Below are 17,829 nucleotides of genomic sequence, written 5' to 3' on the forward strand. Positions count from 1 at the left end.
GAACAAAATGATTTTACTACATAAATGTCATCATCCATTAGTAACACATTAAAAAAAGTGGGTTTTTATTAATCCCTTGATCCCAGGGAAAATACATTTAGATATTGCCTAAATACTAATTTTAAATATTTTAAAATTCCTTTATTTGTGAGGATTCTTTGAAAGATTTAGCCAACATTAGAAATCGAAATCAAAACCTTATGAAAATATTTCTGACCTGAGAAACAGTCCAATATATTGGGTTATGGAATATATTTGAGACTTTTCTTGTTTTGCAGTGAGAAAATTATTGAAACAAACTTTGGTTGCTTGGAACAGTTTCTCATTGAACACTGAGCACTGAGGACCAAATTCAGTTCTTAACAATTTTCTTCCCTGCTTAGCTATTTAAGTATGTAATCTTTCTCTACTTTTGTTTTGGAAGGAAATTGCATAAGTAATACAGAAATTCCATTTTCTTAGGTTCGGATATGTTAGGGTTTCTATCCTCTGATTTGTTAATCATCAGATAAATAACAACATAATCCCATGATATTTTTAAAAGATTTTGAAAACAGTTTTTGAAGAACAATGTAATGTACATACCTATACACATACAGCTTCTTGTTCTGCTGAACTCTGTAAACTCTGTTTTGCAGCTGGCTCCAGAATAAGGTCCTGTATAATCCAAACAATATGTTGGTCTTTAAACCAATGTGGAACACTTACATAAAGAATCACATTTGTTAACTTTAATATCAAGACTTTATCAGGCTAGTCCTCAAACAGTGAGCCTTCAAGGGTAGTAATGACGTACTTTCTTCTATTAGTCATTTTTCTTGCCGGCTTATTGCAAGAAAACAATTTTTCAAAATGAGGGAACCTGAGTCTATTTTGGCCAGATGCAGGGAAAATTTCCTTTGAAATGCTGTTTTTATTAAGCTAGTTTATTCTTCTTTTCTGGTGGAGGAGGGAAAGTCCTGGTTAGTGTGATGTTGATTTAGAAGCAAGTTTTGCAAATTCTCTTAACACTTCTGGTTTTGTATTTCTAAGGAGCCAGATCCTTCACGGGTGTAAATCAGTACTTTACAAGAGCCTAGAGTCTTGCTTATTTACACTACTGAAGGATCTTGCCCAGTTCCCCTAGCACATGTACAGCCTGACATTTGAATGGAACTGTAATTAGCAGGGTTGTTTTTGTTTAACTTTATTTAGCACCTTATCTTCCCACAACATTCTTGTCCAAGTACCAGTATCAACCATGAACTCAACATAGCTCTTACTAGTTCTGTTCTATTTTGGGCTACAAGAAAAAAACCCCAGCACTCCCAAAAGCACCCTTCTCTTTAGCTCTGGGAATAGAAATTGTTAACTAATTGGTGCAAAAAACCATGACAAATTGATTCACACTGCAGTTAAGGAAGTCATAACTTACTCCACTATACAGGAAAGTTATCCAAGCTCTCAAAATAATGTTATTAATGGCCAAACACACTCACCCATTCACAAGGACAAAAAGTTTCTGGTGTTGGTGAGAAAAACAACTTGCATTGCAAGTCTGCAGAACTGTACGATTTGCCCAATTTCTCACTTATTTGTTCCCTTATGTTAAAGTAATACCAGGGTGCAGTGTTCACTGCAAGGCATGTTGGCCAGACCCTTACTCATTAGTTGCATTAAAAAGAGCCTTCTGGAGGATCCCAAGTCTGCTGCTCCCAGAAGCTGAAATTCATTGAAAAGGGAGGGAGCAGCAGGCTCTGAAGGTTGTAAATCTCAGGTAAGGGGTTGTAAGCCAGGAGCTAAAGCCACAGGCCTAGGGAACACCGGAGCGCTTCGTCCCCACAGATGCCGGGTGGGCCGAAAAGGCGGGAAAGCCTGCTGGCCGCCTGGGGCGCTGACCCTACAAGCTCCTGCGGCTACGTCGGTGACCAGCGCGTAGGTGGCGCCGGCCGAGGTCAGCCATGAGGAGAGGGGGTCCCGACGCCAGCCGGGGCTCACGGGCCGGGCCGTGAGGCAAGTGGCGGGGGGGGCTGAGTGGCCGCCCCGGTTCCCCCGCAGAGGTAAGCGCGGCTCCCGCAGCGCCTCCCGGCGGGCGGCCCCAGCACTGCAGGCCAGGCCGGGCCCGCCCCGCCGCGGCTTCCCCTCACCTTTCCCGGCCAGGAGCCGCCCCTGAGGGGGCGGGGCCAGCGGCGGCGGCGGGAGAGGGCGCCCGGCGCCGGCCCGCAGCTCCCCGGGGCAGCGCAGCTCTCGCACCGCACCGCCGGCCGGCCTCCCCCAGCTGCCCCAGCGATGTCCTCCAGCTCCCCGCCAGGCGAGCAGAAAAGCCGGAGCCTGGGCCGGCTGTCGCTGCCCAGGAAAGGCAGCATGACGCCTGGCAAGAAGCCCTCGGCGCTGGAGTTGGCCGAGAGCACCCCCAACGCCCACTACGCCCCGCTCTCCGCCGCCCAGGGCGGGCAGCCGCCGGCGGGCTGCAGCCCGCAGCCGGAGCGGGAGCGGCCGCTGCGCCTGAGGAGCGAGGTGGTGGTGGTGAACGCCGACTGCCCGCGGCCGCCCGTCAGCCTCGATCCCCGCGTCTCCATCTACAGCCTCCGCAAGCCCCTGCTGAGCCGCAGCAGCGTCCAGGGCAGGGTCTACAACTTCTTGGAGCGGCCCACGGGCTGGAAGTGCTTCGTGTACCACTTCACCGTGTGAGTACCCGCCCGCTCCCCGCCGGGCTCACCTGCTCCGTGCCGGGCTCCCGTTACAGCGGCTTGTCCTGTCAGCCGCGGCGGCCCGGCGCGGGAAAACCGCCTCCCGGTGCGGGGGGCTCTCTCAGGGTGCTGCCCCGCACGCCTGCCCGCCGTCCCCGAAGCGTGTGGCGGCCGCTCCGGCGGTGCCGCCGGGCCCCCTCCCCGCCTCGACTGGCGGGGCCCGGGCTGGCGGCGGAGGCGGGAGCGCGGCACCCCTGGCCGTCCCGCTGCCGCGGAGCTCTCCGGGCAGGCCCGGTGCTCCAGGCTCGAACGGCTTGCAGAGACCTCTCCCTGAGGCGTTTTTGAACGGGCGTGAAGCAAAACAGCAACAAAAAAGTCACTCTCTGGGAGGAAGTTTCTCTTATTTTAAACAGAAGTGCTGTATTTCTGTTCAGGAGCTCTTGGGTGTACGTATCAGATAGAGCAGGAGCGGGCTCGAGGCAGATTTCTTCAGAAGTTTACCCTGGGAGTTGAAATAACTTCTTCATTCTGAGTGTGGGAATTAAATAGGTAAGAGTGTCTTCGGTAGTTTTTAATGCAGTGACTCCCCATTTCCCAGCTCGCTGCACAGCATCCGTTCCTGACCGAACAGGTGCGCAGCCCCGCAGCCCTGCTGGAGGAGGACGAGCGAGGGGTGACACACCTTCTCCTTGCCTCTTCTATTGCCGTTCGCTCTAACTTCTTGTCCTTTCAGGCACAAATGTCGTCGCTGCTATTTTTAGACAGGAAGGAGGATGACAAGGTTTTGAGGATGTTAATGCCGCTTAGCTACAGGCAAGTTGAAAACCGCTTTGGGTATGATACCTGATGCGGCGTGCAGCACCTGCCCTGAGCCCGCGCGTGGCGGGTCTGTGGTGCACGAGGATTCAGCAAGTGCCTCTGTGAGAAATCCATGCTTTTTAATCGAGGTGTTGCAGAAGGTTCGCATGACCCTTGAATGACTTGTGTATGTTAAATGTAGGTAATAAGGTCAGGCAGAATTGTGGTGTCTGTTGCGTTTCTGCACTCACACACATACATGTGCATGTATATACACGCTACGTATATGCATGGTTATTATACCAGCTAGAGATAAAGACATTTTATGGTCAAAATCTTAAGGCAAAAGACTTTGATAAAAATCAGGCTTTATGATCTAATTATTCTGTTTTTAAATGCTATTCTAAGTATTATTTGAAGTGAATTCAGGATTGGGTGCTTATATGCCCCGTTTGAGGATTCTGGAGTCTTTAGGTGACTTGAGGAGTCTTTAGGTAAGTGGTACCAACTTTATTTTAGTGGAGGGAAAACAGCTGTCACCTGAATGTATTTAATTGGGAGATGACTGTGTGCAGCTGCTGGGGTAATTGTGGGCTCCATTCTCTTTAGCATTATGATAATGCCATTAGATGACAAAACAGCTAATGGCCATAATTATGAAGTGTCTAATAGTTGTGGTTGAGCAACATAAAACACTTTCAGGAATAGAGTTTAGGTTTTGTTTTGGTTTTTTTTTTTTACTTTTTTCTCTAAAAAGGAGTTTTAGGCAGCCGTGTCTTATGATTTCTGACCTCTTTCAGGTGTCAAAAATTATGTGAAGAAGGGGCAATAAATAATGTTCAATATCTTAACTAATCTTCTCTAAGCCTTAAGAGTGGGCCTAGGAAAATGCTGAAAAAACCCTGGTGGATCCCTTTATCTAAGATTCTAGCCTGAATTTTAACTTTGTTTGTTTGTTTTCTTTTTTGCAAGTGTTAGCAGTGTGGATTAACCCTTTGTTAATCTTTGTAGGAATTAAGATTTTGTAATTTTACTTTAGGAAAGAGATTGTAATATGTGCAGGCTGCCATTGCCTGTCTCTACCCCCAGTACACAGTTATCTGAGGTGTAAGCATTAGCCCCAGCATTTGGCCCCCGCTTCCAGAAGAGCTCTTCTGATGCTGAATTACAGTAACAGTAAATATTCTCAAGCCTTTTACTAAGCATTGTGCAAATTTCTTCTCTTGGGACTCTGAAGGGTCAGAGGAGGGTAATAATAATAATAAATATTAATAAATAAATAAATAAACCCACCATACGCCCTTGTATGTTTCTTGCAAGGTAATCTGCATGTATAGCGTGTGTTCTCAGGCAGCCTCACTCTGATTTCTACCAGCAGAGGGAATTGAGTCTGTGCTTTCCTCAGCCATCCCAGCATCTCCTTGTTTCTGTGGGAGATAAGCCTGTACTTGCTGTATCTGTTAAATAATGTTTTAGGTTACTGATCTTTGGTTCATACCTCTCCAACTCTCTTGCTTTCTGAGCTCCTAAAGCACCTTGCTGGGATGTTTGCTTTCTGCTGCACCAAGGAATGCTCTCTTTTGAGAACAGCCCTGCCAGCCACGTGCTGAGTATTGGTAGATTAATAGTGGCTACAGAGCAGAGCTTTGTTACTAAAAGCAGTTGACAAGTTAGTTTGGTGACGTGCGAGGACCTTGATGGTTGAATCTCCTGCCAAAATGAGCTTAAGAGACTAATGTCATTTACGTGTTGCTGCTTTGTGACTCTCTGCTGGCTACTTCCTGCTTTATTTTGGGGGCTTTCAGCTGCCTGGGAGGTCTTGGTCACTATCTTAAAGTTTCAGAGGGGAAGGAAAACGAACAGGAGTGCTGTTAAATGAGAGCATAAGAGCCAAAGCTGAGTAGAGGTTATGGGCCAAGATCTAGCCCAAAGATGGAAGCAACGAGCACTGTGGGCTTCTGAATTTTCTATCTGTTGCACTGTTCTACATTGTGTGTAGTGTGTGGTTGCATTCCTAATGATGTGCTGAAATGATTAAATTTAGACAATGTAACTTGTTCTGGACCTGTATATCTGGCTGGTTGTTGAAACTGTTTATCAAGCGATAAGAGTTACATCTACTGATTGCCTGTCACACCCTTTTCCTGCTCAGGAATCTGAGTCAGTGGTATCTAGAACACTAATAGCTAAGAACTGATATACAGAACTGATTTTCCTCAGTTTCATATTATAACGTTTAGAAAAGGGAAGTTGAACACCAAACTTTAATCCACTGATTCTGTGTTGGTATGTTTGTTTCATATTGTTTAGATTGCCATATGTTTTGGTGTGCAGCAAAGCCCCTCGCCTACCCCCTATCTAAAGGATGGAATCTGGCTATCTTGTACAGCAATAGAGGGTTGCTGTACTAGATCAGGCCAACGACTTGTTTACTTCTGAATTAGTATTTCTCTCAACAGGTGGCTGAAATACCTATTTTTCCAGTTGAAAAATGTATATACTTTCTCTCTTGATGTTTTTAAACTTCCAGGATAACTGGGTATCACAGTTGCTGACTAAATCAATTGAACTCTGCTCAGGTCTTTTCTGAGATTTGTGTTATTTGCTCAGACCAAAGAGCATAAACATCTTAAGTGAGCAGAATAAGAAATGAATCATTGTACCTCATTATATATATGTATCTTATATATACACATATCCATTTTTACAGGCTGTGGGACTAAGTCTCTATGGGAAATCAGCTATTAATTTACCACTAAAAAACCCTGCCTAAAAATACTAGTGGAAATGACAGAAACCTTTATTTCAGCTACATTACTTGGTTTGATGTTGTACCAAATTTCATTTAAATATATGAAGTATATAGTACATGTACACTTAATTCTACCAGTGCAAGTAAATTGTGCTTGACAGTTGAAGATTTATTTACCTGTGTGGCTTCTGTGAATGGAACTGGTATTTACCTGGAAACTTGGATTTTGCAAGCAAGAGCTTGCCCTGTGGTATGGCTGCGTGTGTGGTAATGTCCTGCCAGGGCCACCAACCCCCCTTAACTATGAGAGGTGAGGAAATGATAGGGTGCCACTGTTCTCAATGACCTTCTGAGCTAGGGCACCTTATCATAACAGCGCACCTTGGGACAGTGCCTTTGAGAGGTGAAATGTTCTGTGGCCTTAATGAATGAAGTTTTCAGGCTACGTGAAAAGAGGTGGAGAGATAAAAAAAGCTTAAATTCTGTCTTCATAGTGGCCTGCTGAAATCCTGAAACTCTGTCCCATTGTTGGAAATGACTATAAAGAATAAGTGAAGTCTTCAGGTATTTAAAAAATTATTTACATTTAAGTGCTTGAGGGAGGAGCTTCTTCTCACCTTCTTTAAACAGTTTGAAATCAAGCGTCTTAAAATGTGCCTGAAGAAACTTAAGTTATGAGCTTTCTGGTGATTTCTTTTACTCTCAGTACGGCAATTAATGACTTTTGGCAATGTGCATTGCATGTTGACTCCTCACGTTCTTTGAAGTGTTGGTCATTACCAGAGGAAACAATTTGGAAGCTGATGGACCATTGGTCTGTTCCGGCAGGTATGGCAGCTCTCCTTTGCTGCCACAAAAGGTAATCAACATCTATCTTACCTTTGCATGCCTGTACCTGGTTCACTTTACTTTGCCTTTCTATATGATTGGTTTAATCAGCGATGATTGTTGTTGAGTTTGTTCAAACCCCGAGATGTTTACATGAGCCTGGGCTGGCTGGGGGTTGAGATTTGGGAGACTGCTATCTAGGAACAGGGGAACTATCAGAAGTGTGGCTGCATGCGTATGCATGCAAAGATAAGAAGCAAGGGTAGATAAAATATTCCAGTTGCATTTGTATCAGGACTTAGAGCAATCAATTATTAAAGGCAACGCAGTGTTTACATCGTGCTGTTTACATACAACACTGTGAGGAAGAAGCATAACTCCCAATTTAAAATCCTATTTTTGTCATGTTTCCAAGTGTACTACAAACATACGTCAAGCCTACTGGTTCATGCTTGGTTTGTAAACTGTTGAGGAAAAAAGTCCATTAAATGATTAGTGTATGCATGTGCTTATAAATGGCTAAGTTTTCTTTCAGACTGAATGAAAAAAGGGGCAAAACATACGAAGTACTACGTTTTGGACACAAATGTTTAGAGATTTTTGTGGCTTGGAGTCAGACTTTCAGATTATTGACTTCTATCTTAAAAAGAAGACTTAAATCTTCCAAAATAAGCGCGGCTTTTCTAAGTGGAAGGAAAGAAAAATAACTTGGTCACAGTCACATTCTTTCTGCTACAGTCAATTGCAGGAAGGCCCAGGTTTAGTCAAGACTGAGGCAGTTTAGTTGAGGTCGAATTGGCCCCCTCATTTTGGCATATTTGAGAGAGAGAGATTATGCTTCATGTCATGCAGAAGCTGACGTGAACTAATGCTTGTTTTATTTCTATATGATTTCTGTCTATGAGCTCCTGTTGCTTGCAACCAGCATTTATTGTAGTACTGAAGCCTGGTACTCCCATCCCTTCGTGCTAGATACAGTTGTAGTAGTAGGAATCTGTTACTTTGTCACTTCATGTTTTTAAAAGCATGATGTGTTACAGCTGTGCAGTGGCTTATATAGGTCTTTGAGGTTGCGCACATGTTCAAGGAGGACTAGAACTGGGGGAAAATGAAGTGGAAACAAGGTGATATTTTTAGATTATTTTCTCCACCCTCCCACCTCCCTGGCCCTATTCCATAGTCTAGCTATTTGATTTGCAGCAGGGTGGACGTCATCACAACCTCGCACTGTGCATCTATCAATATGCTTGGTAACAATGCAAGACAGTGCGTTCATGTTTAGGAGTTGCTGTGGCAGGGTCAGCCTGTTTGATGATCAGCCAGATACTGGAGTTTTGAGTCTTGGCAGATTTTGGATACAGGTGAAGTGGAGATGTGACTTGAAGGCTTTGCTGCTCCCTCCTTCCTTGCTGTGTGCCACAGTGCAGCCCCTTAGCTACAATACAGCATGCAGTTGCTTCTTTGTGACTTGTGTGATTGAGGTACTATTTGGGTTGGCCAGGATACAGCTTTCCGCTCTTGCCTTGTGTGATGTTTCCCAATCTGTAACTTGACTGAAGTTTCATTTTTTCTTGTCTAGCTGTCCTGTGGCTGAGATCAATCCAAGTCTGTGTCAAGAAGACCTCAAGAGTGACAGCATAGTTACAGTTCAGGAGAGGTCCCCATTTTTCTCTCCCACTGGGACAGTAGAAGTTCTCAGGGTAAGAAACACAGATACTAGTAACTGCCAAACTGACTAAAAATGAAAAAAAAACCCCAAACCAAAAATCCAAACCTAAAAAATACTCAAGTTACTTAGTAATTGACTGTCATCAGAAAGAAAAGCAGAATCAGAAACCAGATCCTCTCAATGTCAACTACTGGTAGTTAGTGCCTGGAAGTCACTTTGACTAAACCACCATCTCTGCATCATTTGTTGCATTAAATTATTGCTCTGTGAAAATGATTGTGGAAATATATTTTGATTGTTGAAGGTGAAAGGAGGTGAAAAGCTGGGCATCTTCTAATTAAAATGCCTTTTGAAGGCACACAGTATCTCTAGCAATAATTATGAAAATTCAGTTTCAGTTCTGAAATGCATGGTGTGATATGGTCAGTTACTTGGAAAAAGCCTTGAGTATCGTCTTGACCTATAGCCTGCAGGCAGACACAGAAGCTACATGAGGAGAGCGAGTTCTGTGGGGGCAAACTGTAATTGTACTGGTGTTTAGGTTTTCAAATAACTGATGGAAGCAGAATGCTGTAAACTTCTGAACACTAATGCCCAGTGGGGGCAGGTTGCATTGCATGCAGTGGAGAAGCAACTCTGTGGAATGCATGTAGAAGTTATAAATGTGTTAAATTTGGGCAGGCTTTCCTGGGGATAGGCCTTCTCTCTTTTCCTATCATCCTTCCAGTACAATATTTCAAGTCCTCCTTTGGTGTTTGCTTTCCTCCAGGAAAAGAATTATTCTGCCTTTAAAAGTTGCACATGAATGATCTTAAGAAAACCAGTAAGTGCAGTATTCGCATGTCTATATATCTGTCGAATGGTTGGTTGGGCAATTCTGGCACACTTCCTTACCCTGGCTCTTCAAGTGCCAGGGTAAAAACATGCACGGCTGCGTAGATAGATCTCTTTCAAAATTTTCATTGCAGCTGAATTAAGGCTAGAGTTGAGATTCAATTGCAGTGAACTAATTAGGCAGAGCTCCAAATGTGTGTGTGCTGGATGTGTTATAAACAACAGTGCCAACATATGCTGTGGGGAACTATGCACAGGCACAGTGCTTTTCTGACTTTAAACTTGGCAACGTCCCATTAATTTTGTGTGTTAATAGATTGTTTAATGTGTATTAGTGGCTGAACACAAAAGCTGTAAACAGTTGCTCATTCAGTTCCAGATGTAAAATAGTGTCTTGTTGGGGACACATTTTTTTCTGCCTGCCACCAAGAGGTCCAACACAAGTTTCAAACACATTGGAAAGTTGCCAGTTGCCAATAAGCCTGATGAGTAGGCTGAGCTACAGAAGAAGAATGTGTAGCTTAGTGCATTTTTAGGTAAGGTACTAGCTCTCCTCATGCAGTCATGCTTCATCTGGCATAATGACCTTGAGAACCATTATAATGCTGGTAATGATAATGGGAGAGCATATGTATTTGCAAGCTTCTACTATGGTAGCAGTGTGTGTATATACATATATATATATATGGATTTTTTAATAATAGGGAGTGTCCGATGCTTTATATATTTATTTTGCTATATGTTTTTAGACAGTGATTTTTTTTTTTAAATTGGAAATTCTAAAGCTGCTCTAAATCAAGTAGATTTCTTTGGCCACCAGTTTGTGCACACTTGGAGGCTAGGGAGGTGCTTGGTGTGAACTTTTTCCTTGTCTGGCATGATCAATTTTTGAGGACGTTTGGATTTTCATCTTCCTCTTTTCCTCATTCACAGTACAGAATAGTAAAGTAACAGCTGTTCCCTATGTTCAGGGAGCTGTAAGAAATTGCAGAGAGTGCAAAGCAGGGTCTGGGTAAGTATATAGGTAGTGTAAGTTTTTTTTTTTTTTTTTTTTTTAACCATCCCAAAACAACAAAAACCCTCAGAAACCAAAAGTACTGAAGTACTGTCCCACATTTCTTAAATGGCAGTTTCCTTCCTTAACACCCACACTTCACAACAGAAAACTTAGAACCTGGGAAAATTACAATAAAAAAATACATAGGCACAGGGGAAGCCAATGATTTCTTAAAGCTTAGGACAATGACTATGACGAGCAAGTTTTTTTTTTCTGAACTGCTTTAGTGGTGTAAATTAATGAACACACATTTTCTCAAAGCTGAATCTTTTTTGAGTTTAGGAAAAGGTGTGTTCCTGTATGGGACTTCATGCAAGGAATACATCAAACACTAAAACTGCAGCCTTGGAATTTTAACCATTTAAAAGCTATAAACTACCAAAATAGGAATTTAATAGGAAATTATACTGAAAATCATCAGGTGACCTTCAGATATTTCTAGCAATGTGCCTGGAGTAGATCTTTTTAGTTCTTCTCATATGTTCTGCACAATCTATGCCATGTTTTACTATTTTATGAAAAATGTTAACCAAAGCCAAATAAAGCTAGCACAGGGATTCTGCATCCTTTTAAGTTTCTTCTGCAAATATTGATCCTGATCTTTGAATTTCATATGAAATTTTTCAGTAGGAACATAAATCTCTTGCATGTTTTGCTAATGCCAGTGGACTTACGGTATGTCATTTGACAATATGATTTTGTCATATTTGTAACAGAAAACTGAAAGGTTTTACTCCTAACTATAAAATCCCTTTTATTTTGTGTGCCTTCTTCTGCTGGGGTTATTTAAAAATTAGTATACTTAAAAAGTTAAGTATTGTATAACTTCACTAGGCCTTGATTCAAATGAGAAATATACTGGTCTTAGTGAACTAAGATTGAGAAACAGTAGAAAATCTTTATCTTTGTTTATCCTAACAAGTTGTGGTCTTTATTATCCATTAGCTTTACTCTAACACTGGAAAAAAAGAGAGCATACATTTTCTTCTGCAGTAATAGGGAAGTATAATACATTTGCAGAAGTACTACCTGTTTTGATTCTGCAAGAAAAGATCATCATGTGTTGAACTTCACTATGTGAATAGATATTTGCTTTCCAGTGGGAGCAACTAGTAGAGATAAAAGGTAAAGCACCAACTAGTAAAGACGAGTGGGAGCAGCTAGTAGAGATAAAAGGTAAAGGACCAACTAGTAAAGACGAGTGGGAGCAGCTAGCAGAGATAAAAGGTAAAGGACCAACTAGTAAAGACGAGTGGGAGCAGCTAGCAGAGATAAAAGGTAAAGGACCAACTAGTAAAGACGAGTGGGAGCAGCTAGCAGAGATAAAAGGTAAAGGACCAACTAGTAAAGACGAGTGGGAGCAGCTAGCAGAGATAAAAGGTAAAGGACCAACTAGTAAAGACGAGTGGGAGCAGCTAGCAGAGATAAAAGGTAAAGGACCAACTAGTAAAGACGAGTGGGAGCAGCTAGCAGAGATAAAAGGTAAAGGACCAACTAGTAAAGACGAGTGGGAGCAGCTAGCAGAGATAAAAGGTAAAGGACCAACTAGTAAAGACGAGTGGGAGCAGCTAGCAGAGATAAAAGGTAAAGGACCAACTAGTAAAGACGAGTGGGAGCAGCTAGCAGAGATAAAAGGTAAAGGACCAACTAGTAAAGACGAGTGGGAGCAGCTAGCAGAGATAAAAGGTAAAGGACCAACTAGTAAAGACGAGTGGGAGCAGCTAGCAGAGATAAAAGGTAAAGGACCAACTAGTAAAACAAAAACTTGTATGCAAATCTCCAAAATTAGGGCAATTAAAATTACTTGCTAGGCATCGTTCACAGGATGGGTAGAACTTAGTTAAATTTATTTTGTTTAAAATAAGGTATTTTTTTCTGAAAGACTGAACATTTTACAGTGCTAATTCTGTATGAACTTCTACTTTGTCCATATGGCTGTTGTCTTTTGCCTGTAGTAAATACGCTAAATTACATATATACCCAGGTTTTTCACCATCTCACTGGTAGTTTTGTTGTAGATTTCTAAAAATAAATGGTCCTCCCTTTGTTCTTCCCTACTTGCTTGTGTTCTAGACTGGGCAAGAACACAGACTTGTCCTCTCTGTAGACCAAAGAGTGGCTGCACTTGCAATAGGCTGTTTAATGTCAGGCAGAAGTCTTGGACTGGCGCAAGAAGATTGCACTAGCTTGGATATATATAACTCCAGTGCTCAGAAGTTACTAGCCTCCTCTGCAACTGTAGTCTCTAGAGTCTTGGGGATGCCTTTAACTTTTTTTCAATTTTTAACAATGTAGTTTCATAGCAGTGTTAATATTACATAATTTTGCATGGTCTGGATAGAGAAGAAAATTGGATTACAGTTCGAGAACAGAATGTAAATCATCCATCAGGTTGCTTCACTGGAATCTCTCCAAAGACACTAGGTTTGATAGCAGAGGCATGGTACTGGTGGCAAAGTACAGAATCCTTGCTCATCCCTAGTACAAAAAAGACTGCAGTCTTTGTAGCGAAAGTGTCTTCCTTCTGTGAAGTAAGGAGTTCCTTTCAAATAATGTTTGTTCCTACAGCAGCTATCTCCTTCCCAGTGAAACTGCATTGTCTGAAAATGGGCTGGAATTGGCCTAGACTCTTCTTTTTCACAATAACCCTCGAGTGCACCACAGTACAAATTAGGCACCTTTACTTCAGCTCTTATCTCCTGTAAGGATGTTGTCAAGCAGAGCAAAGGAGAATGTATGCAGGAAACAGTTGCTGCTGCTCATCTCATTCTTACACCCTTCAGATGCCTCTGCCCACTTATCTGTACAGGGCAATGGAGGCAGGGCAAAGAGACAAGAGGAAAGATCTTCCATCCTGTGGCTTCAAAAAAAGAGAACACCCTGTACTGATCGTGTTAAGAATCAGTGGTGTTTGTATTTTGTAGAACAAAGGCTTTATCTGTCCTTCACAAACTTTGGCAAACAGTTCTTAATTCCACTCCTTACCCCCCCTCCATATTCTTCCTAAGTAGATCTAGTTGAGATTATCTGATTTATTTTTCACTCCTGTCTTAGAGGACACTGAAATGTAGTCAAACCTGGCAGTGAGTAAATAAATGTGTATTGCTTTATCTGTAGTGTGAGTAAACTTAAAGTGATTATATGCTGTTGCCTTTTCTGTGACCCAGAAAGTATTGATAATGGATTATCTCATCACTTCACGCAAAATAAGCCTGCTCATTTGATGTTTTCTATGTCAATAGGTCATCATCCTAGAGCTAAACAGTCGGAGCTACCCGTTTCAATAGTACGCAAAGTATGACAGGCACAGATATCTTGAGTCTTACATGGTTATGTTAGTTGTATGCCTTCGTAGTTCCGTTCATTGAAGACAGCTCTTCATAGCTTATGATCATGGTTTGTTGATGAAATTGGTACTGTGTGGCTAGGAAATGGAACTGTGACTACTGTATTTCAGCAAAGGTGTAGACCAACTGAAGAAAACCCAGATGTCTGGGGGAGAATAAAAGACACCCAAGGACTAGGAAACATGATACTGTGGAAGGTGGATGACTTGAAGTCTTCAAAAAAAGACTGCCCTAGGTCAGAGAAAAAAATATCTGTTCTTCATGTTCAGATGAATTAGATAAGAAGTAATGGTCTTTAAAGCATAATCTGAATTTCTCCTGTCACAGGGGAGGGATAGTGGAGCAATGAAGTCTTTAAGCGCAGGCTAGATGAATATTTATCAGGGTTTATCTAGGTGTAGTTGATCCTGCTGTGGAATAGATGTCCAGGTTTCTGCATTCACACTGTGAAAGGAATATGTGCAGATCTGGGAGCTGGATAATTTCTTAACCTTGTGGCACTTGATTCTCTTGCATTTGGTGTGTGTGTAAGCTGGAGGTTTAGCTCTCTTTCTGTTCCCAGCCTTTATGTTTCTTCCTCTGAAGTACCTTTGCTCCTTTCACATTAGTTCAATCCAAACCTGCCATGAGTTTTTTGAGAATAGGTTTGTTAGACATGTCACCTTCTTTCCTGTTGATGGCATCTCTGCAGTTAATCTTCTGGCCTTTGTGCTACCTGTGATGGCCAGATTCCTTTGACTTTGGGGGCTTTAGCTGTCTGGATACACAAAGGATATGTGCTGTTTAGGTGATTCCTCTAATAGATCCTTCCATGTGCTTACAGCAAGATGGAGTCAAATTTTAAGACTTTGCAATGCATTGCTGCTGTGGTAACAAGAACTGCTTTCCCATGCAGGTTGTTCTGCCAGTTGAAACTGGGAAAGATCTTTGGGGTGAAATATTACATATTGTAGATTGTTAGTTGAATCCACCATATCTGAATTTACAGGCTGATTTAACAGTGAGTAGCTGATGAAGATCTAGCAGGTTGTGGTGGGGTGGGTGGCTCTTCTCACATAGCTAAGAAAAGTGACAGTTATATCAGGGTTTCAAAGGAAATGTCTCCTTTCTGTTTACTCTCTTGGCATCGTAATTCTCAGCAGTGACAGCCTTGTTGCTGAAGCAAAGACCTTGCGTTGGGTATCTCTCAAGAAGTGGATCTATACCTTTGTCTCACTATGAGAAGGTTTAGAAAGCGTCTTGATCGTTAGAGATCTCCATCTGGTCATGTGCATGAAGCTGGGTCTGCAGTGTTCACTACTGTTTTCTGCTTTGGCTTTTTCCGTCTTAAAGTAGTTTCCCAGCTTTTTGAAAATGGCCTAGTTTATTATCCTTGGTATCAAGTATCAGATGCCTGGATCTTGGGCAGAGTTACAGAAATAGTTTGCTTCATTTCTGTAATCCTCCAGAGTGCTTATCTCTCTCTTTTTTTTTCTTTTTTTTTTTTCTCCTTTCTCAGTTGTGGAGGTTTTTTGTTTGTTTTGTTGTTTGGGGTTTTTTTTTAATGTTCTGTTTACTTACCACCCCTTTTCTGGTACTCCTCTTCATAAGACCTACAATACAGCATGTTGTTGACTAGATTCTCCTGTATCTCAGGGTTGACAGGTTGGTTTTTTTTTTTTTTTTTGCAAGAACTTTCTAGTTTTGTTATGAAAGGAGATGTTAACCTATCTGGGACTCAACAGAGCTGAATGATCTCATTCACAAGTGATAGGTGATAGCCATGCCCTTGAAAATCTGTAAGAAGGGCATTCTGTGTCTCTCAGCATTTGAGTACCAGCAGGTTATTTTATAAGCCGTACTTGTTTCCTCATGGCATGTGACTAATTTTATGAGGGTCTTTCAGGCTTTCTGTTAGTCCATCAGCCATCTTTATGGTATTAACAGTAGTGATTGTGTCCCTGAAATTCAGCTGGTTATTGGGTTCATCAAGACAGGTTGCCCAGCATCAATAGTTATGTTGTAATGGGTGAACAGGTGACAAAATTGCTATGCCTTTTGCTCAGTCACAAGGGTTAATTGACATGACCTTTGACTTGCTGGTGGCTGGTCCTTCTCCAGCTGAGATACACCTATGTGCAGGAGCTGCTTCAACCAGGTACTGCCTGGTTATCACATATGTGGTGGCATGCACTTACATGATGCTCCATGGCAGATAAACTCAGGTCTTCTCAATAATTCTCAAGGTCATTTGTGTGAAGCCAAAAGAGATCAAAGAACACAGTAATCTTTCTGTAGGGCATGAGTTAATGCAGTATGTTAAGATCTTTGGTGAGACTGCAGAAATGAAGTATCCTTCTGTTGTCAAAATTCACCAGACTTCAACATACCCAATTATCTTAATGTCTCCTTTCTTATGACCTGTCAAATAGTGACCTGCAGCAGTGTCCTTACCTTTGGCAAGTTCTCTCTTGTTGCACCTATCTTTAGAGCTTGTGTGCTACTTCACTGAGCAGTTCTGCAGTTACTGTTGGTGTGAAGGATTTTTGCCTGTGGGTAGGACTTGGTATGTGAAAGTTGCTGGTTGAAAGTGTTTATCAAGAACCATTTCTAACAATGGTTAATGATGTTATCTACTGTCAGCTGAAGGCTTCTGAGATGCTGAAATTCGGCTGTGTCTACCTTCTTTCTCACAAGAATTTGTTTGCACTGAATTCTGTATTTGATAGAGAGTTGAAGGGAAAGATAAACCTTTCATCAGATATACTTGTGTCTTGAGTAGAGAGAACACCATGTGGGCTTACTTGCCAAATACTATGAAGCTGCAGCTTAAGGTGGGGTGCCTGTATATCTACAGTGGCTGGATTGTACATGTAATTTATGTATTTCTAAGAGCTCTGATTACTGCTTAGTAATCTCTTTTCCTTTCTGTGGGGTTTTTTTTTGGAAATAATAAATCCACAAAGGCATGTTCTGAGTATTTTTAAGTAATTTTTGGTTTGGTTTGAAAGAGTATAAAGAATTTAGAATATTAATTGGATTTTAATTTTCTAATTCCTCCTTTCCACACTGAAACTTTGTAGATTGTTTTTAACTGCTGATTGCCAATGTTGAATTGATTATTTTATCAATGAAAACTTAGGGAGACAAAGGCAAAAATGTCAATCAGATACTTCATAAAAGAAAAAGTTAGTTACTACAGCTGAATCAAGAAATAACAATGGATTTTTGTTCTAGTTCTTTGTCGGGTAGATCTCCAGTGTGCAGTAAGTTACATCATGTTCCAAAATGTGTTTGTATGCACAGCTAGGTGTACACATACATGTACATAATTCAGTATTACCAAACACTTTATAAAAATTGATGTAATGGCAATTGAGGCCATCATTCTGCCTTTTTCTACAAATGGGAGCTCAAAGCATAAGATTAAACTCAAGTTTTACCCTGTTCGGTGGTAGTTCAAGTGATCTTAAGTGTTAAAACAATTATCTAATTGTGACTTCTGTTTGTTTTTATTAATTATATCTCCTCTGTTAAAAGGTATATTTTTATGAGCTGCTCGTGTTTCAATTGCCACCTGTTTAGAGGAAAAAAAGAATCAGTACAGCTTCATTCAAAATAGTTTACTTAATGATCCAAAACGCAGTAATAGGGAGCTTGATCCAATCCATCAACTGCCACTAGCTGTGAGGTGTACTGGTTGCACCTGGCTTCAGAACAAATGCTGTTTCAGAAGGAAGGGAGGAAAGCAGTCTTGTGATGCTAGGAAAATAACAGCTCTATGTATCTTTGGTTTCCTCTGCCCTCCCATAACAAAAATAATCTGCTGATGCTTCTGTCTGGTTGCTGGTACTCTGTGTGTTCATTGGAATTGCAGTCTCTCTCCTCTCTGTGTC

At 41.8% G+C, this 17,829-nt stretch overlaps 1 protein-coding gene across 2 annotated transcripts in view; it reads left to right on the forward strand.

The window, feature by feature from the left end:
- The first annotated feature begins 2,163 nt into the window (after positions 1-2,163).
- Positions 2,164-17,829, forward strand: part of KCNQ1 (potassium voltage-gated channel subfamily Q member 1) — a 362,823-nt gene continuing 347,157 nt past the window's right edge. The window contains exon 1 of one of the 2 annotated variants that reach the window (XM_056354505.1): positions 2,164-2,666. In XM_056354505.1, coding sequence (XP_056210480.1) covers positions 2,269-2,666 — 398 coding nt within the window. In that variant the 5' untranslated portion in view covers positions 2,164-2,268. The remainder of the gene's footprint in view (positions 2,667-17,829) is intronic. The other variant, XM_056354506.1, reaches the window with a different exon arrangement.

The sequence above is a fragment of the Falco biarmicus genome, chromosome 10 (genome assembly GCF_023638135.1).
Source record: "Falco biarmicus isolate bFalBia1 chromosome 10, bFalBia1.pri, whole genome shotgun sequence".
Taxonomy (NCBI): domain Eukaryota; kingdom Metazoa; phylum Chordata; class Aves; order Falconiformes; family Falconidae; genus Falco; species Falco biarmicus.